Below are 19,090 nucleotides of genomic sequence, written 5' to 3'. Positions count from 1 at the left end.
TTGTCCTCTTTCATGGACAAGTACCTCAGTGTAAATGCATTTAAATTCCTCATATTCTTTCATCTCTTAACCTTTAACAAAAGAGTTTTGAATCTCGCTGGCTCTCTCGCAAGAAGTGAGTCACACTTGCTCTGTGTTGTGATTGGCTGTTCACCGCTGATGTCACACATTCATTTGCACGCGCTCCAGAAACTCAGGATCAAAGCCCGAGTTTATAAGTGAATATATATGTAGTATTCACAGACAATATATATTCCCATCTATATATATATATATATATATATATATATATGGGGAAAAAATTTAAATAGTGCTAACAAACAATGACTAGGTGTGTCCAAACATTTGACTAGTCTTTTAAATCACCAGCCCTACAGCAGGTCATAACAATATTTCTACAGGAAACCACTGTGCATAAATAAGAGCCTAAAGCCTTTGAGAGTACGTTTCCTCTTCTACTGTCAAATGCTCAACCTGAAGACACTGGAGAAAACTTCCTGTGCTGATGTGGAGCAGTTTTTGGACACAGTAAGTAAGGTTTATGCAAGCTGTACCTGGAAGTTGCCGACCATGATGAGTCCTGCAGCACAGATCCAGCCGGTGGAGAGACTTGCTGTGTTTAACACACAGTTCTGGTGCTTCTCTATCACATGGGCATAGCGTAGCAACACTATCACCATCACTGAGAGTGGGAAGAGAACAAAAAATATTTTATAAAGAAACACAATAATTAAATTGTTGCCTTACCAACAATTGATAAGCACAAATTTAAAAGACACTGAATGTGACTTTTTAAAGTGATAGTTCACCCAAAAATGAAAATTATGCCATTAATTACTCACCCTCATGTTGTTCCAAACCCATAAGACCTTTGTTCATCTTCGGAGCACAAATTACGATATTTTTGATGGTCTTACAGGTTTGAAACGACATGAGGTTGAGTAATTAATGACATAATTGTCATTTTTGGGTGAACTAAACATTTAAATAAAAATTACAACATATAAAACAGCTTGTGGCAATCATCTGGACAGCCTCCAACAGTCACTAAGACATGCCTTGTCAAATGTTTATAACATCATTTTGCAGTTTTGCAACATTTAAGATTTCTAAAGTATGTGAGTTCATATTTGCATTCATATTTGGCAGACACTGTTAACCAAAGTTCATTTGAGGTATCAATGTTATCTGTATAAACAGGGTCCAAAAGTAACACTCAATAAGTGCCAAATGAAAGTAAAAATTGGCTTTGGTGAGTAGAAGCATGACAGTAAGTGATGTATGCTATCCAAAACAATCGGAAAAAGCTGGAAAAGGAAAAATTTGTTGTGACATGCCCTCATCTTCTAATGATTTCAACTTCTCATTGGGAAATCTTCCACTGACGTACATCAAAGATGATATATGAGGCATATCCATTTTTTTTTCTCCAGACGTAGTGACACTTATGTCAAATATCCATTTGCCAAAATGAATACAATAAAACAGCGAAGCATCTTAATGTATTTGTGCTTGGCACAGTTTCACTGAGAGACTGAGAGTCACTCATTTAAAGTAACACAATCACCAGTGTTTTGTTTTTGTTTTTTATGAACAGAAACAGCTAAATAGTCCAGATATCGTAATATAGCCAATATCAACCCATCCATTATCCAAACCACCTGTCCTCTGTACGGTCACAGAGATACTAGAGCCTATATAGCCTATTTACTTTATAATAATATAACTATTCATATAAATTTGAAATTTTGAAAGAAGTCTATTATGCTCACAAAGGATGCATCTATTTGATCAAAAATACAGTAAAAATTTTAAAATATTATAACTATTTCAAGAAACTGATATACATTGTAATGTACTGTATTTTAAAATGTAATTTATTCCTGTGATGCAAAGCTGAATGCTGATTTGCTGCTCAAGAAACATCTTTTGTAACATTATAAAGTCTTTATTATCACTTTTGATCAATTTAATGCACCTGCATAAAAATATAAAAACAAATCTTACTTGCTTCCAACTTTTGAACAGTAGCACACCACAAATTTTCAAAAAACAGATTAAAGCTATCATTTAAAGTACAGGAACAAGTTAATTCACTCTCCTTAGGTTGTTTTATCAAATGTTTGTACAAATAAGTCATGAAGGCATGCAGTGTGTTATCTTACTAGGTTAGCGTGACCCAAAAAATGAGAGAGAAGAACGAAAGTCTCTTTACTTGTTTCCAAACCAGCTGTCCTCAGGCTCACTGAGTCAGACTCACTCTGACAAAACATGATTTCCAGTATTCTTTGGACAAGAAAATACTCATTGTTTTCCTGGAAAATCTAAAAAGCCTGGCAATGTGGAAAGATGAGGAGAGAATGGATAAAAGAGGGGCTTCATGGTGAGATCTCTAATGTAAATCAAGCTGCTGCAATCTGCTCAACTGTTTTACTGCTGGGTTAATGCTTAATGAAAACTGACTGGGGCAGATGTGGCCTGTTAGAGTGGCAAAGTAGGGGGTGGGGGGTAGACAATAAACCACCCCTCCTTTCTCAGCCCCATCCACCTCCCAGAACACTCCTAGTCAACATTAAAGCTGTCACGACACGATTACAGTACTGAGACACTGCATGAAGGACCAACATGAATTTACATGCTGGTTAGTGCTGGTCTTGCTTATGGACCACTATAGCCATGTTTCTAACCAGTATGATGCAAGTCAACCAGCATGGTGAAGTCCTGCTGGTTAAGCTAGATCAATTAGAGCTCACTGAGGACCAGCATCCAAAACAAAACATGCTGGTGACCATCTATGCTGGTCTTTTTTGGAGAAAGCTAAGATGTAACTACATATAAGATATGTAACTTTTGTGGTAGTAACTTATTTAGGATGTTTGTTAAAACATGGTGTAGTTGAAGTTACGAGCATGGAAAAACAAACAACAAGTCTGCAGGCGAAGATAATTAACTCTATTGAATAAAATCCAGCTGAAACGGCACGACAGCAACAGAAATTGTGGTGTGTAAGGGTTGTTTACTACATTGGACTACACTGTCAGCTGCAGTCTTCCTTCCAAAACATCTACTGTTGACGTTTCACTCATGAATGGGCCCTCAGTAGATACGGGCACAGGAAACAATGGGAATTCAGCAGAAATCTGAAAATGGCTAAATATATCTGCTTACCGCGGACTAACTTTAAACTTTATCTTCTTGTGCTCTGGACAACCCCAGGATCCCATTCTTCTAAATGGGTGTAACGAAAGGTCAAAAAAGGTCTTTCCAATTGCCTGTCTGTGTATATGTTTGTGTGTGGGTGTGCTTGTAAGCACGGTTTCCTGGAAATACGTTCCGCAGGACACAAGACTGGGGATTCATGAAACACATGGTGCCCATTGGACATGGGCTATTATTATTTCTGCTGTGTAACTACCATCACACTTCACAGACAAACAAAGCTATGTTCAACTCCAATCAAACTCACTTTACATTAATGGCAACGTTTAGCCTGAAAATGTGCCTCTCTTGACATAGATATTTCAGATTTTGAAAGGTCAAGGCGAGTAATATGCCTTGAGTGTGTCATTGGTTTGGCGTCAATATGACAGTCTGAGAGAACACTAGCATTGCCAGACAGGACACTTGCAAACTACTGTTGTGCATTATTCAGAACTGAACTGAATTTAAATTGAGGGATGCAGAATTGCAATTCAAATTTGAAAGAAAAGGAAGTATATTTGTAATTAATTAAATAAACAGCTGGATAAATATTTTATAAAGCTTTGTAAAGTCGAACTTTGGATGTTCAGGTTTTTTCAGGTTTTAATTTTAGTTTAAATTCAGTAATTTCATTATGTGCTTTTGTCATTTTGTTTTTTATTTGCTTCTATTTAGCTTTACTTTATTTCTATTTGATTGATTTTATTTTTAATTAGTAATTTCAGTTCATTTAGTTAGTAGCCTAATTTTAGCCATTTCAGGATTTTAACTTAGTTATTTTATTTCAATTAGTTGCATAGGGAACATTTCAAATTTTTGTTTTTTTAAGTTTTTCATCTAATATTTATATTTTATTTTATTTTTGTTTTATTTCCATGAAGGAACACAATTTGTAATAGTTTTAATTACAATTTAATTTCCGGTGGGAGAAAAAAATCATATAAAAACCGATGAGATATTCCATGCTTTATGTGGATGAGACTGCTTTAAATCACAGGAGAGAGACTCGTCGGCCAATCATCCATGGAAAACTGTTTAACGGGCAATGAGATGTGTAAATGATAGCTTGTGAGGAATATTGTATGAGGATGACACAATGACTCTAAATCAGCGCTCATAAAGAATTTCAGTCATGTAATCTCCTCTAATTCTGTTAATCTCTGCTCCGAGAAGGTTCCAGTTAGTAAGGGGTGAAATGTGGCGGAAATACCACAGCCCAAACACATTAGCGAGGCAACACCTGTGTATTTATGGATCACAGGTTTTCACCTTGGTGCAGCATTCCCTCAAGAGAACAAAAAACAAGAGATAAAAGTAAACAACAGCCCTGTCACATGGTCTACGAGAGCCTAAACTAGCTTTGGTCAGTTCCTGCTGTGAACTCTCTCCACCCTGTTTCCCCTCTGTTAAGAGCACTACAGTGCTGAGGGATGTTTCCTCTAGTGCCGTGCTGATATCAAAAAAGCTCTTGAAAGCTCAGATTTGGGAACACTGAGCATTATATAAGCCACAAGAAAACAATGCAGCTCTAGGGAACCACTGGTCACCCTTGATCGAAAGGTCGGCATGCGTTTTTAATCGGGCCGTGCACTGCGTTTTATAAACTTTTTAGTGTAAACAACTGTATTACGGTACTATTGTCCTGGAACGGTGATACAATAAATCACGTAGCATTCGAGGAGGTTTTGTTTGATAGTCGTGTTATATAAACACTCTGAAAAATAATTCAAAACCCAACTTTCTTGTATTGTTGGATGAACAACGGTAATTTCCTTGTGCAAACAGGCAGAGCCCGAATCTCCCAGCAGGAGAACACTCTCACTTATCGTTACACAGGGTGCGGGATTGAACACAACAATACAGCCTCTCAGCTCTCAGCATGAACACTGCCACCAGGCCCAGACGCTCGGGTCAGAGGTCACACTGAACCAATCATTCTTTACAAGTCTCTCCTCTCACAGACCTGCTGTATAGTTTGCACTCGGCTGTAACTGACAGTATCTATGTGAAGTATAGCTCTGCTCACACAGGACACAGCTGAATTTATGTTCAGGGAGCTCCATGAGCCAAGTTTTATGGCTATGACTCACCGGTTCTTTAAAAAAAAAAAAAGATTTTTTTAATTCAATTTAGCTTAAGCATCTAAATGTTATTAACATTTGTATTTTAAGGGGATTTCTGTTCTTGTTTTTCTGCTTGGCCTCTGGTCCTTGTTTTTGCTGTGATGTGATACAAATTCAATTCAGATAATTTCTGAAGATGATTCATCCTTCCTGAACAGCAACTCACTTGGCGTCTGATGACAATGTTTGGCAATGTGCAGTGACTGCATCGACTGCTCAGTTTTATAAATGCTTGAACGCACATATCCACTCAGATTTTTTGAGTTGTGAAATACCAAAGTGGCACGCAAACAATTGCTCTTCCGGGCAAGTTTAGAGAATGAGCAGTGTGTATAATCAGCTTTTAGATGATAACGTCTTCTCCTAAAAATGTGACACGAGTGAACATAAAAACATCCATAATTTTGAAGACAGTTGGCCTTGTATAGCTCGTCAACCAGTGGTGGTGATATTGCACAAATGCAAACACACTAAGCCTGTGGTTTCCTGAGCTGATTGCCGCCCAGACACTGAATCATTGTGCTACAGATGGGACTCATTTACTGGGGAGTGAACTACAGATCGATCTGAAATTCCAAAATCCAAATAAAGTTCAGGAATGCTATAAATGAGACGAAAACGGAAGTTAACGCTTAAAGGTGAAGTGTGCAATCTGCAAATTTTAAAATACTTTCTCCTATCCCAGGTTAACATGCAATAAATATGTAAGAAAGCTATTTGAAGGTTTATTTCCCCAAAAAGTGCAAACACTAATGTTTGAGCATCATAATTAGCTAGACACAAGTTTTAGGATGGCACGTTCTGTTAGTGTGATTTTTTTGTGGCTAAGGATTTTTCATAGCCACTATGTGAAATTAAATGCAAATAAAATCTAGAATGAGCACTGCTGTTTAAAAGTTTTTGGCCAATATGTTTGTGTTTTTTCTTAAGAAAATTATACTTTTATTCTGCACGGATGCATTAAATTGATAAAAAGTGACATTTATGATGCCACAAAACATTTATATTTCAAATAAATGCTGCTCTTTTTACATTTCTATTCAGAGAATCCTGAAAAAGAGTATCATGGTTTCCATAAAGCACAAGTGTTTTTAACATTGATAATAATAAGAAATGTTTGTTAAGCATCAAATCAGCATTTTAGAATGATTTCTGAAGGATCATGTGAAATGAAAACTGGAGTAATGGTGCTGAAACTTCAGTTTTGCATTACAGAAATAAATTACATTTAAAGATGCAGTCTGTAAGTTTTGCCTTTTTGTTGCGATCTCTGTTTGAAACCTGCAATTGCAGTTATTTGCAAAATAATTTTCTTAACGTGGGTCGTGCACTGGCATGGCTCCAGCATGGATGAATCTAATGTTTTGAGGAGTATGTGTGGCATGTGTGGATATTCACTGTACTTTGGAATCACAGATTCTAGCCAACGTCTTGGAATATAAGACCCAAATAAGAATTTTCACCGGATATTGTCATCTGAACGATTAAGTAACAAGACTGACACTTTTGTTCTGACCAACTGAGGAAAAAAGTATTATAATAAATTGCGCTACAATGATGATTAAATCTAACAATCGGTTAGCTCATATCACATCAAACTGTGCAAATTATTATTACTGTTATACTTTGTTCTTAAATTGTTCATGTTAACAACGTGTATGTAGTGTGTATTAGCTTTACATGTAGATTTCAATTTCTGTACAGTCTAATACAGTCTAATCTCTAATTGTCATACCATCCGAATTTCATATAAAGAAATTCTTTTAACAAAAAAAGCGAATTATTTTTCCTTAGAACCGGTTCTCTTTGAAATACACAACTTGTGTAATCCCCTGTAGGCTATCTGTAATCAGATGCACATTTAAAACTGGAATGTAATCTAATTTCAGTCACTTGTGTTTCATAAACACATAAACTTTTTTGGATTACAATCCGCCATCAAAATTATAAAAGTTTAATTATTCCAGCTGCTGTGAGGAGGCGGCTAAATGATCTGCCACCTGCAGCATTCTCACATGCGATATAGTCTACTAGTCAGGACAACTTCATGTTTACAAACGTGACGTAATGACACGGATGCATGCTCAAATTTCCCGCAAATCCTACCAGTGCCACTCAAATTATAAAATATTATTATAAGCTAACCATTGTGAATCGGGCTAAGGTAAGGACATAGTTTTCAACACTGGCCAGTTATGTACTTGCTCAAAAATTTATTTTGTATAGTTTTTAACCAAAAAAAGTTCCGGACAGCAGCTTTAAAAAAAATAATATTATAAAATAGAAAACAGATATTTTAAACTGCAATAATATTTCACAATATTACCATTTTTACTGTATTTTTGATCAAACAAATGCAGCCTTGGAGAGCATAAATATTTCAAAAACATATTACTGACTTCTAAACTGTAGTGTAAGTGGGAGGTGTGAATTGTAAACTCACCCATAAAGGATCCAGTGCTGCAGATGAGACTGAAGAAGCAGCTCTCTGGAGGAAGTGTGCCGCATTTACTGTAGATCAGAACATCAGAACAGAGGTTAGATGCCCAGGGTTCTCATTACATGAATAGACAAACATACATAGATGCACATTCCAAAGCAAAGGGTCCTGAGGGATGAACTCCCATTGGCAGCTGACTAAAATAGGCCTGTTCGGCTCTTGGGAACACACTGGCAGCTGTGGGTTATTGCGAAAAAGAAGGATAGAGCTAGAAAAGGGCTTGAGGACCCTTAGCTTTTCTCACACAGCTGTCATTCCGTATGGGAACAAGACAAAAGATAAGCAAAGATAGGGCCTTAACAGATGAAAGACTGGGCCAGCACCTCACCATGAAAGGAAACTGTCCTTATAAACACACAGGTAATTATTACTGAAGACCATTTCAGTTTTATTTAACATGTCACTGTGGTATGAAGACTTTAAAAGGAGATGAAGCTGAAAACAAATGGAGTAAACAAACGTAAACTTACAGGCATAACAGACTCACTGGATCTCAACAAAAGATGTAAATTCTGTCATCATTTAATCACACTCATGTCTTTCTAAACCTGTATGGCTTTTTTTCTTCTGTAGTTAAGACTGAAGAATCTTCATGTCGTTTCAAAACAAACAGTTTATAGTGACAAGTGTTGTTAAGATTTAAAACAATGACAAAAAAACATCATAATGGTCTCATGAATGTGATAAATATGACTTTTGAAACCATATGATAGTCTTGTGTGAGGGACACACTAAAATCTAATCATTATTCATTGAAAATACATTCAACTTGTCATTTTATGGAAAAAGACCTAGATGAACAGTCTTCAAAACATTAAGAAATTATTTTGTTACACAGAAGTAAGTAAGTCTTTAGGGACAACATGACAGTTAATTAAGTATGACAGAATAACTGTAAATCAACAGTAAGGCAAAAATTCTCTGAACCAAACTCAGCTTTCCTAAAGCATGTAATAAGTTCCAGCCAAATGAGCCTCTGCTGGATTGCATATAGCTATGCTTTCTATAAATAAATCACTGAGGTGTTAAGCTCTATAATGATAAGCTAGAAATGAGTATGCTGTTCCAAGTGTGAGTGTGTGTGGATCTGACCTTTCACCCACTTCAGAGCACCTCTGGGCTGAGAACCGCAGACTATAGTGGGTAGTAGTCAAAATAAACCCACACACACACACATGCTGGTAGTAGAAATGCAGATCATGGACACACCCAAAGGCACACATAAATAAGACTTAACATATAACTCAAGTTCATACTCCATAAACCACACAGCTCTGAAGGCAAAGGAGACAGACGGTCTATTGAACAGCTCGGGTCAAAGATCCCACAAGTTATTTCAGAATCCACAATATATGCATTGTTAGATTTCCCTTTGATGATAAAATGCCTAGAAGAGTCAAATAAATTAACAACATATTTTGGCTAAAACTATCTCTATGTTCTTGCCCTTTTGTCAGTTTGCTTTCGGTTTTTCCTCAGTAAGTTGGGAAATTCCTTTGTGTGGTGGACAAGTTGTAGCTCCTCTAAGTGTTTTTCTCTCAGCAGGAAGAATATCTTGAAAAGGTGAAATATCTTGTTTCGTAAGGGTGCCATGTAGATCACATGCTTTTAGAATCCTGTTTCTCCCCCTGACCCTGTCTCGGTCTTCAGATTGAGGAAAATAGAAATGACAAGCATGCAGAGGAAGGGAAGGGGTCGTGGCAAGAAGAATGTGCTGACACAGACCACTGCCTCAGGTAGGGATGCGGGCCGAGAACGGCACTTTCCAGGAATAAGGTGCACTTTGGTGTTCAATTACTTTTTTGAAGGCATTAGAAACACAAATTCTATATTTTTTGTAAGAACTATTGGATAGTTTCAAGGAACTATTATCCAGGGTTATTATAGTTAACTGTATCTAAAATCATCAAAAAACATTTTCATTACTTGAAAAAAAAATTATGTTAAAACCATTATTATAACATTATATAAACACTACAAAATTGTAAACTAGAATAAAATGAAATATAAAAAAATATTTTATTTAAAACATTTTCAACAGTTAAAAATTGGTGTACAAAAATAACTAAAAAGTTATTTTAAAACTAAAAAAATTTACAAAAATACAAGAAAACTTACTATAACTGAAATTAAAATAAAAAAAAAAAATTTTTTTAAACGTATAATAACATTAAATTGTAGTGTTGTCTGCATTTGTAAAGCTCAAGCATTCAACCCTGTCACTGCATGAAAAAAATTATACAAATGTTTTTCTCGAATTAACGTGAAGCATATATTGATCACTAACTACAAATTAACCTTTAGTCCCAAACTAGCTAGGCCTTATAGCTTTGCTAGCTTTACTTATGCTAAACCTATAACCCTGTTATCCATTGGCTGTTATTTCATACAGACCTTATGAGAGGAACATTGTCCAGAGTACAGCACAAGGTTGGTCCCCTCTGCATTGGCAGATCCACCTCACATGACTGGTTATACATCCTGTAAGTAAACAAACACACAAACAACCATGTTATTAATACACATACGGAGTTAAAACAGAGCCAAAATGAGTCCATCAGATCCCAGGTGAAAAACAAGTACACTTCCATAATGTACTTAAAGTGCTCTATTTTCGCGCACTTAATTTTGTACTTTTGTGCATTTTAGTTCATATTTATGGTGTCTCAAAATAGCACAGTTGAGTACACTTAGATGATCTTAAGTTGACCTTAAGAAGTACTAAAAGGTCATTTTTAGTATAATAAAGCACAAAATTAGTGCGCGAAAATAGAGCACTTTAAGTACATTATGGAAGTGTACTTGTTTTTCACCTGGGTATACTTTGAGATTTGCACACTGGATATAAATAGTAATCATCAATCATATCAGACAGATCTGAGTGTAGTCAGTAGGACAGCTGCATCTGTCTGTGAATTTGGACAAGTTACACGCCGCTGGCATTCCTACTGTACACTGGATGATACGACCACAGTTACAACTCACTTCCAGTATAAACGTGTTTTGACAGTCACCATAACTTCGATTCATACTACACCATGCAGAACTCAAGGTAAACATAATGTGGCTACACTTCATTACTAAAGCAAACACATCCCACACTACAGGACTAATGCTCCTCCCTCCAAGCGAAAAAAGTAAATGAAAGAGCACTGTTGTTTCCAGAGTCTAAAAATTACCCAGGAATGCAAAGCACTTTAAAAGGTAAAGGCAGCCTGTGGGCAACGTTTCATTAAACAGAGCAAATCTGATCTTGTTTGCTCAGCTTCAGCTCTACATATGACACCTAGTCATTTTTCACTGATATTCTGGGACAGTGGGTTTTATTCATCACTCATATTAATGATGAGTAATTGTCTGTGACCGCCTCTGCTCACGGACTCACACACAGACGCCATTATTACTGCTTTAACTAATTAAAGCACAATGTGCCACCTCCCAAAGCCCAAGAGCAGCGCTAACACTGAAGTTACCTAGTCACCGCTATGCTCCATATGCTAATGTTTGACCAAAGCTCTCATGGTATGAAGCACAAGTTAACCTGCGATTAACAGTGAAAATAAACAGGATTCAATTTCTCACTGGCTAACACGTCCTTGAGCCAAATAAAGTTAATGAGAAAGAATTCAGACACTCGTTCAACATCAAATACATTACTCATTAGAGCAGATGACGCCAGAAGAAGTGTAGGAGATACAAATTCAGGAGGGTCTCTCTCTGATGTGTGCATTTTAAAAAGGTATAATCAGTAAATGATTAATAGCCTCAAAGCACATGTGCTAAAACAAGTTCTTTTCTTTCAAAAGATGAATATATGCACATCAGTTAGCAACATAATAAACATGTAAAAATAAAAATACTTTATAAAATTAACTTTAAAAAATAAAAAATTTGACATTTAAAAAATGAATTTCTTCATTTTAGTGTTTCACATTTCATGTGTATTATAGAATTTCACATTTTAAAATATTTAATATATTTAATCATTAAATTAAAATATATAATCATATATAAACTATATAATAATAAATAATAAAATATTCCATAGTATAATGCAATATAACAATGAATAAAATAATAAAAAGAAAACACAATAATACTTAGTTCAATTCTTACCAGTTGTCCACAGGACAGACATGCTGGTTATTCAAGGCCATGGCATACCTGAAAAAATAGAAATTATGATACATTAGCCACACAATATAATCAGTCAAAACCAAAATAAAAAGGATTCTAACTTGTATTTCATTCCTATTCGCAAGGACAAATTTATCTCATTTAAAAAGGATTGCGAAAAGTGAATTTTTTAACCTTTATTGTTGCATTGGTAATACTTTACAATGAGGTCTCATTTGTTAACATTAGTTGATGCTTTAATTAACATGAACTAATAATAAACAATACATTTTTACAGCATTTATTGTATTTAATAAAAACATTTATGTTTATGTCAGTTAACAGTGCATTATCTGATGTTAACAGATGCAACTTTTGATCTTAAAAAAGTATTAGTAAATGTTGAGATTAACAAAAAGGTTAATAAAGGTTAAATAAATGCTTTAGAAGTATTGTTAATTGTTAGTTCATGTCAGCTAATGTAGTTAACTAATTAAACCTTCCAATGGTAAAGTGTTACCACTGCATCTGTACATAATAAACATCATCTAAACAGAATGGACATAAACAAATTAAAATAAAAACATAATATCCCAAAACAATCTTTCTTTGAATGCAACCACGATTCTGTCAAATTTAAAACTGTTTCAAATCAAGCTGACCACAAAACCAATTTAAACCACTGATGTCTGAGATTACACAAAGAGACACAGTACAGGCCTAAGGCTTAGAAATATGAAACATATCAAATCCAGCAAGTTACTTTATTATTAAACATGACGCATATGGACAGACAGAAAAACTATCAAAAATATGCTTTGGTGTCACTGCAACAGCCTGAGTATTCACTGATAAAACCAGAGTTTTGTCCTTTTGACATATTTTCTGCACCAAAAACCAGAAAGCTCTGGAAATTTAGTCATGACCTGTGCATCTTCAGCTTACATTGGCATTATGTGTCATTCTTTACTCACGCTGATGCAACGAGGCAAACACCTCCCTGATCCAGTCACATCGACCCTCAAGAGATGTCAATGAACACAGGACCATCAGATAACGGTCAAAGCAAACGTTTGCCTACAGATTTTAACAGAATCTGATGAAAGAGCATTTCCAAGCAAAGCAAAAGTTGCTTACAAATGAACAATGAGACAGGAAAAGCTATTAAGTGCTCTGTGGAAAGTAAACACACACGGCACCTGCTGCTGGATACCATCTCTGTCCGTCTTTCTCTCATGCGGATCTCACTGTTGATATACACACACAAACACATTTGCATTTGTCCAGCATAACTGCATCTGACAGCACGCAGGGTCAGGAGTGGGCTAAGCAGCAATTAGGTTTGTTTTCATCTCAAGTAAATATGTGTGTGTGTGTGTGTGTGTCCACCAGAGGCAAATCACCTGAGCCTTGTACTACACTTAGCACAACTCTGAGAGAAATTACATTTGGTAAACAAACATTCTACCATCTGCCCTGGCTGGTGTTGTGAATAATCACGCAGGCTGTTACCAGGTCACTCTCAACATCACAGAGAGTCACACAGGCCTTCCTCAGAAAACACAGTCTGGATACAGAGTAACCCTGCTCCCGCTTAGATACCTCAGCCCATCTGCTCACCATAAGATTTGGATTCGTTCTTCAGAATAACTCGTGACAGGAGTTGATAGTGACTTTTCTTGGCTAAACGATAGCCTACTTCTTCATTTTTGTTCTTTCAAACTAGGGATGCAGCAGTTGACCGGCCATAAATCGGAACCGGCCGGTTTTTGCTTATAATGTGCGATCGGCAACCGGCCGTTTTTTTGTCTTTTTTCCGGTCGATTTTTCCAGAAGTGCGCCCGCGTGCACAGACTACATTTGTAGGCCTAATCATTCGCGAACATGTAATTTGTGGGGAAGTATTTCAAAATCTGTGCGCAGGACGTGAAGTTTGCAATCTGCAATGTCTGCAAAGGACAAGTTAATCGCGGACAAATAAGAGCCGCTTTCCTGCGCGAGCGTACCTGTCCGCGCCCTGCACAAGCTTAGACAGTGAACGTTTGTTCAGCTCAGCTTCTCACGTGTTGGATGAGAAACGAAACAGACTAACTTGTGACAAAGCTGAAATGCTTGTTTTTGTAAAGAAGAACTCGTATGCACTTTTGAAAAACCAGAAGTAAACATCAGTTTTGTAAGATATAGGATGATTAGGCCTATTTTTTATTTTACCTTAAATTACATTGACTTAATTTGATTTAAAAAGCACCTGCTGTAGCATCTTTGTTTTACTCGTTGCACTAAACATTATTTGATTTAACATTTTGGAATAATATATTCATATAGCCAACTTTGGTTTTATTTAGTTTCACTGGTAAAGACCTTTTTTTCTTTATACCAAATTTAAAAATGAAAACAAATGCTGAATGCTGATTAAGTAACATCTTTGTTTGAAGTGTTGAATGTGTTTTGATTGTGCTGTTTGGATTGTGGAACTATGCAGTTGTTGCCTTTAAAATTTCATGGTTACAGTTAATGTTTTCATTTAAGGCCAGTTTATAGATTCAACCCAATTTAAAAACAAAAGCTAAATGCTTTTGTCAGTACCAATGTTTGTATTGAATGTAGCCTACTTACTGTGCAGTTATTTTCAATAGCCAAAACCCAGTTTGGCCTGTTAAATACCAAATAAACATCTTGTTTATGTATACTTTCATTCTTTCTTGTTTGTTGCTTTGATTAAAAAAAAATCGGAAATCGGTATTGGAATCGGCCGGTTTGCTTGTAAAAAAATCGGTATCGGAATCGGCCATGAAAAATCATGATCGTGCATCACTATTTCAAACTGTTTATTTCAAAGGGATAGTACACACAAAAATGAGATTTCCGTCATCATTTACTCAAAATCATGTCATTCTAAATAAGTAAGTATGACTTACTTTCTTCTGTGGAACATAAAATATAATTTAAATAATGTTGGTAACCAAACAGATTTGGTAACCATTGACTTCCATTGTATTAACTAAAAACACTTAGACATTTCTCAAAATATATTCTGTTCTGCAGAAGAAAAGTCTTGCATAAGGGGGTAAGTAAATGACAGAATTTTCATTTTTAGATCGCTTTAAATAAAGACTTAAGTTAAGCCCTGATGAAAGTTTGTAGTATTCACTCATTTCCAAGTCAAAACTAGATTGGAAATACTAAAGCTTGGAATAGGAATGTCCAAAAATTATTTCAACTAAATTTGAAAAGCAAAGGAGTTGCATTTTTCAACATCAAACTGATTTGTGTAAGGATATCAGTTTTATTTACACTTGTTTGCATTCTGCCGAGTCAATTGCAAAAACAGTGACAGATTTGAGAGCACAACTAAAAATGTGTAATGGGGACGAAAAGTGCTGCAAACTGATATGCAACCACATGATAAAAAAAATCATTAATGCATATTTTTTTTTACATTCTATATATTTTCAATTATATTGTGTGTTTTTAAAATAATAATTATATTGTACAAAAATCTTGAAAAAAATTATCACAGTTTCCACCAAAATATTAAGCAGCAAAACTGTTTTCAAGATTGATAATAAGAAGAAATTTTTCTTGAGCAGCAAAGCAACATATTAGACTACAGACAGCACTCTCCTAAGAAAGAGGCTGTGTTCAATGCTTCATAATGTTAGAAACATGTTTTAATTAATGAACCCTCTTCTAATTGCTTATGTCTTTTTACAAACAACCTCCTAAACAGATGGCAGGCTCCACCAGTGCCCATACCCCCTCCATTCAACATCATATACTCCGGTCATTCACAAAGACATCTTGTCCTGCACATCTACAGCAGGTATATGTAAGTGTGAGAAATTCATCAGCAAGAGCTTCAGGTCTAATCAAACCAAACCTGATCTGATTGGAAAATCAGGCTTCATCCCCAACCAGAGAGGCACACAATGCTAATATTTCCAAACCTTTCATCACAAACACAGAGGACACAGATGTAGCACTGACAGTTTCAGCTGTTACCGTGCACAAGCTTTAAAATATAAAGCCTTTGTTATGAATAAATATTCTCAGTGTTGTTTGCATAAACAATGTGTTCAACGTTGCAGGGAACAGCACATATTTGTGGGACTATTCAAGCCTGTGTGACGTTACCATAAACAACAGCCTCAACGTATAGTAATAACGTCCAAGTGGAAACACTGACTTGGAAACTTACCCTCACATAAATGGAAACTTTTTTATTTTTTTTACAATGTAGCCTGAATAATTTAAACAACCGTTTCACTGGGATGTAACTGGGGGCTACGTACGTACTACTCAAAAACTGCCTATAACTGAGCGTTTAACTAACAAAAACTTACATTTTGAAACAATTCAGCGTGATTATTCAGCAAACAGTTTCAGTTGTGCTTTGAACTGTTAGTTGTTGTTATTTTTGGAAACCGTAACTCATTTCTTTTATAGGTCATAATTAGAGGTTTCATTTTCAGCTATGAAAACATGCCCTTTCTTGCACAGATAATGGAAGAAAAAGTCTCTAGAACGGGACATGCTTGGTCCATGTTGTATTGGGAACTTCTCCCAGACCGTCACTACAGGAGTCATGGAAAGATTAAACCAAACATTCTCTCTCTGGCATAGTAAATGAGAAGCTGCTGATGCTGCTCTAAGTTGCCCTCCTCTGTTTTACTCACACAGGCTTTATGTAACCACCTCAGTGACTTCAAACTCAAGGCTCTACAGGAGAGGAAGGGGATCTTGAACTCCCTTTAGAAACAGGGCGCCTGCAAGCATACCACAGGAAGGAAGTAGGGACAAGCAATGAGACGCCAGCACAGCTCTGCACCTTCAAGCAAATAAAAGGTATTCCACCTCCACTTGATCACAGACTTCCAGTTAAAAAACTGATTTCCTTTAAACCGACTCTTCAGTCAATCACATGCCAGTTCATGCACAGCTCTCTGAACATCTTGGGTATTCTCTCCATTTCAGTACCATGACGACATTACTAAAAATGACCTCAAAGTCTTCAACATTTTTCAGGCAAGTTCAGGCGAGTCAGTCATGAGCAACTTTGCAGATTTATGTATAGCCCACTCCTCAAAGAGTAGGTTCAGGAATTTGACTATACATTCTACTGAAAGTGGCTGCATTTCAGATGTTTTTGCTCATGATTTAATACTTGCAGAAATAATACACCTTTCCACAACAAATTATGTTACATTGAAAACTGCACAAATCAGAAGCAACTCTGAGGTATTCCAAAAAAACAAAAAAAAACAAAAATAGAGATATAATTTTGGGAGAGATAGAAGGCAATTTCTGTATACTATTAAAAAAAAAAAAAAAACATTTCAATGCAGCACAAACATAAAACTGTGATATATTTGCATAAAACTTACTGGCTTCAACATATTCTACATGTACCCGAATTTGTTCTGACAAGGTTCTCTCAAAGTTCTGAACAAAAGATATAAAAATTAAGAAATGAAATATTACCATAATCTTTGCAAAACCAAGACATTTTGATCATTCAGAAATACAATTTTTATAACTTAATGGGAATGTTAGCAAAACATCCTTTTTTGTTAGCTGGGCACTGGTTACATCACACTATTAAAACAATCTGTAACATATAAAAGCTACATCATTTATTCTTCCAGACCATAAAGTTGCAAACTGACCAACACTGTAAAATAAACACTGTTGAATTGGTGTGCATCCAGTTAAAAATCAAACTAGGTGGAAAGTTATGTAATCTATCAAAGCATACATGACATCTGCACATGTTATCCATAATAGTATGGATCCTGTGCATGATCATATCCATATTTCATATGACATGACATAAAATAGACTTACACGACCCATATTCCAGTGATGGTCAGAGCTGGGAGACTGACGGGTAATATCATCCACAGAGACATCTCCTGCACACGATCCTCTACTGCTCCCCTCAAAACATCCACTTCTTTCGCCTTCGCCAGCCTGTCTCCCTCTGCTCATCAATGTGCATTTATACTTGTTGCATGACCCCAAACCGGCTCATCTTAAAGATCATATCTGCAATATAAAATAAATCATCTTTATAATGACAAAAACACGATAAACAGTTCCCTAGACTGTTACCTGGCATTTTGCATATATGATATTGTGATGCACAATGCATACCAAGCTGTGAAATTTGCATTATTCTACACACATTTTACACTTTTATACTCTTATTTACATATGCATTATTATGTATTATATTTGTGTATTTTGTAAACATTCTTGACTCTTAGTTTATATCTGTGATTCTGTCTATGCTCTTCTCTGGACCTGTAGAAACAACAGAACATTTCGTTGCCTGCAATTACTGCTGCATGCATAGCTGGTGTGCATTTGAATGAATAAACTTGACTATGACTGAAAACTGTGAGTCGCTTAATAACCATGTATGAATACATCCTTTTGGTAACAAGGCAAAATGGCCGATTGAAGTTGCAGATTAATCTAATTGTAACATCCGTGTGTGTAGTGTATGTGTAGACACTGTATCTCACCTTCCCCCCTGTGACAGGGGACAGCAGAAGCGTCTCCCACCTTTGTTAAACCCTCAGACAGAGCGCAGACTGTTCAGAAACGGACTGCATCAGTCGCCAGTGACCGCTACAGGTTTATCGTTATTCCTCAAGCGTCCAAATGACAGCGGCTGTGTAAAGTTCCTTCGCTCTCGGTGTTTTTCGGCAGATTTGTGGTGCCTCGCTCCTCTTCTCTCGTGTCCCGCCGTGTGGACTGAAGGCGCACTTAAAACAGTCCAGCTGTTCGCACAGCTCCGCCTCCAGACACAACACAACACAACACACACACACACACACACACACACACTGCAACATCCTGATACACTGTACAAAATGTTTGTCATTTTGAAGTGAAACCATGAACAAAAACCGCTAGAGAGAAAAATAAAATAGCCTACACGGAAACTAGATCTAAAACAATAAATGTAAAAGAGATAAAAAATGATTTAATTTACAGTAAACATCTATATTACATTCAACATGTGTTTAGTTTAGTTATATGTAGGCCTGTATTCAGTGTTGGGAATAACTAGTTACATGTAACGTTGTTACGTAATTTAATTACAAAAATAAATGTAACTGTAATTAGTTACAGTTACTAAGAA

General features: G+C 36.1%; 1 protein-coding gene across 2 annotated transcripts in view; it reads right to left on the bottom strand.

The window, feature by feature from the left end:
* Positions 1 to 18,719, bottom strand: part of zgc:154058 (Transmembrane protein 150A-like) — a 38,210-nt gene extending 19,491 nt beyond the window's left edge. Inside the window, exons 1-6 of one of the 2 annotated variants that reach the window (XM_058795821.1) lie at positions 18,468 to 18,719; positions 17,785 to 17,985; positions 11,941 to 11,988; positions 10,219 to 10,305; positions 7,768 to 7,835; positions 555 to 682 (exon numbers count right to left, since the gene is read on the bottom strand). In XM_058795821.1, the coding sequence (XP_058651804.1) occupies positions 555 to 682; positions 7,768 to 7,835; positions 10,219 to 10,305; positions 11,941 to 11,988; positions 17,785 to 17,849 (396 nt within the window). In that variant the 5' untranslated portion in view covers positions 17,850 to 17,985; positions 18,468 to 18,719. Of the gene's footprint in view, positions 1 to 554; positions 683 to 7,767; positions 7,836 to 10,218; positions 10,306 to 11,940; positions 11,989 to 13,560; positions 13,897 to 17,784; positions 17,986 to 18,467 lie in introns of those variants that run through there. The other variant, XM_058795822.1, reaches the window with a different exon arrangement.
* Between the last annotated feature and the right edge of the window lie 371 nt (positions 18,720 to 19,090).

The sequence above is a fragment of the Onychostoma macrolepis genome, chromosome 13, assembly GCF_012432095.1.
Source record: "Onychostoma macrolepis isolate SWU-2019 chromosome 13, ASM1243209v1, whole genome shotgun sequence".
Lineage (NCBI taxonomy): Eukaryota > Metazoa > Chordata > Actinopteri > Cypriniformes > Cyprinidae > Onychostoma > Onychostoma macrolepis.
The sequence above is the reverse complement of the archived record's forward strand: the minus strand, read 5'-3'. Positions and strand labels throughout refer to the sequence as shown.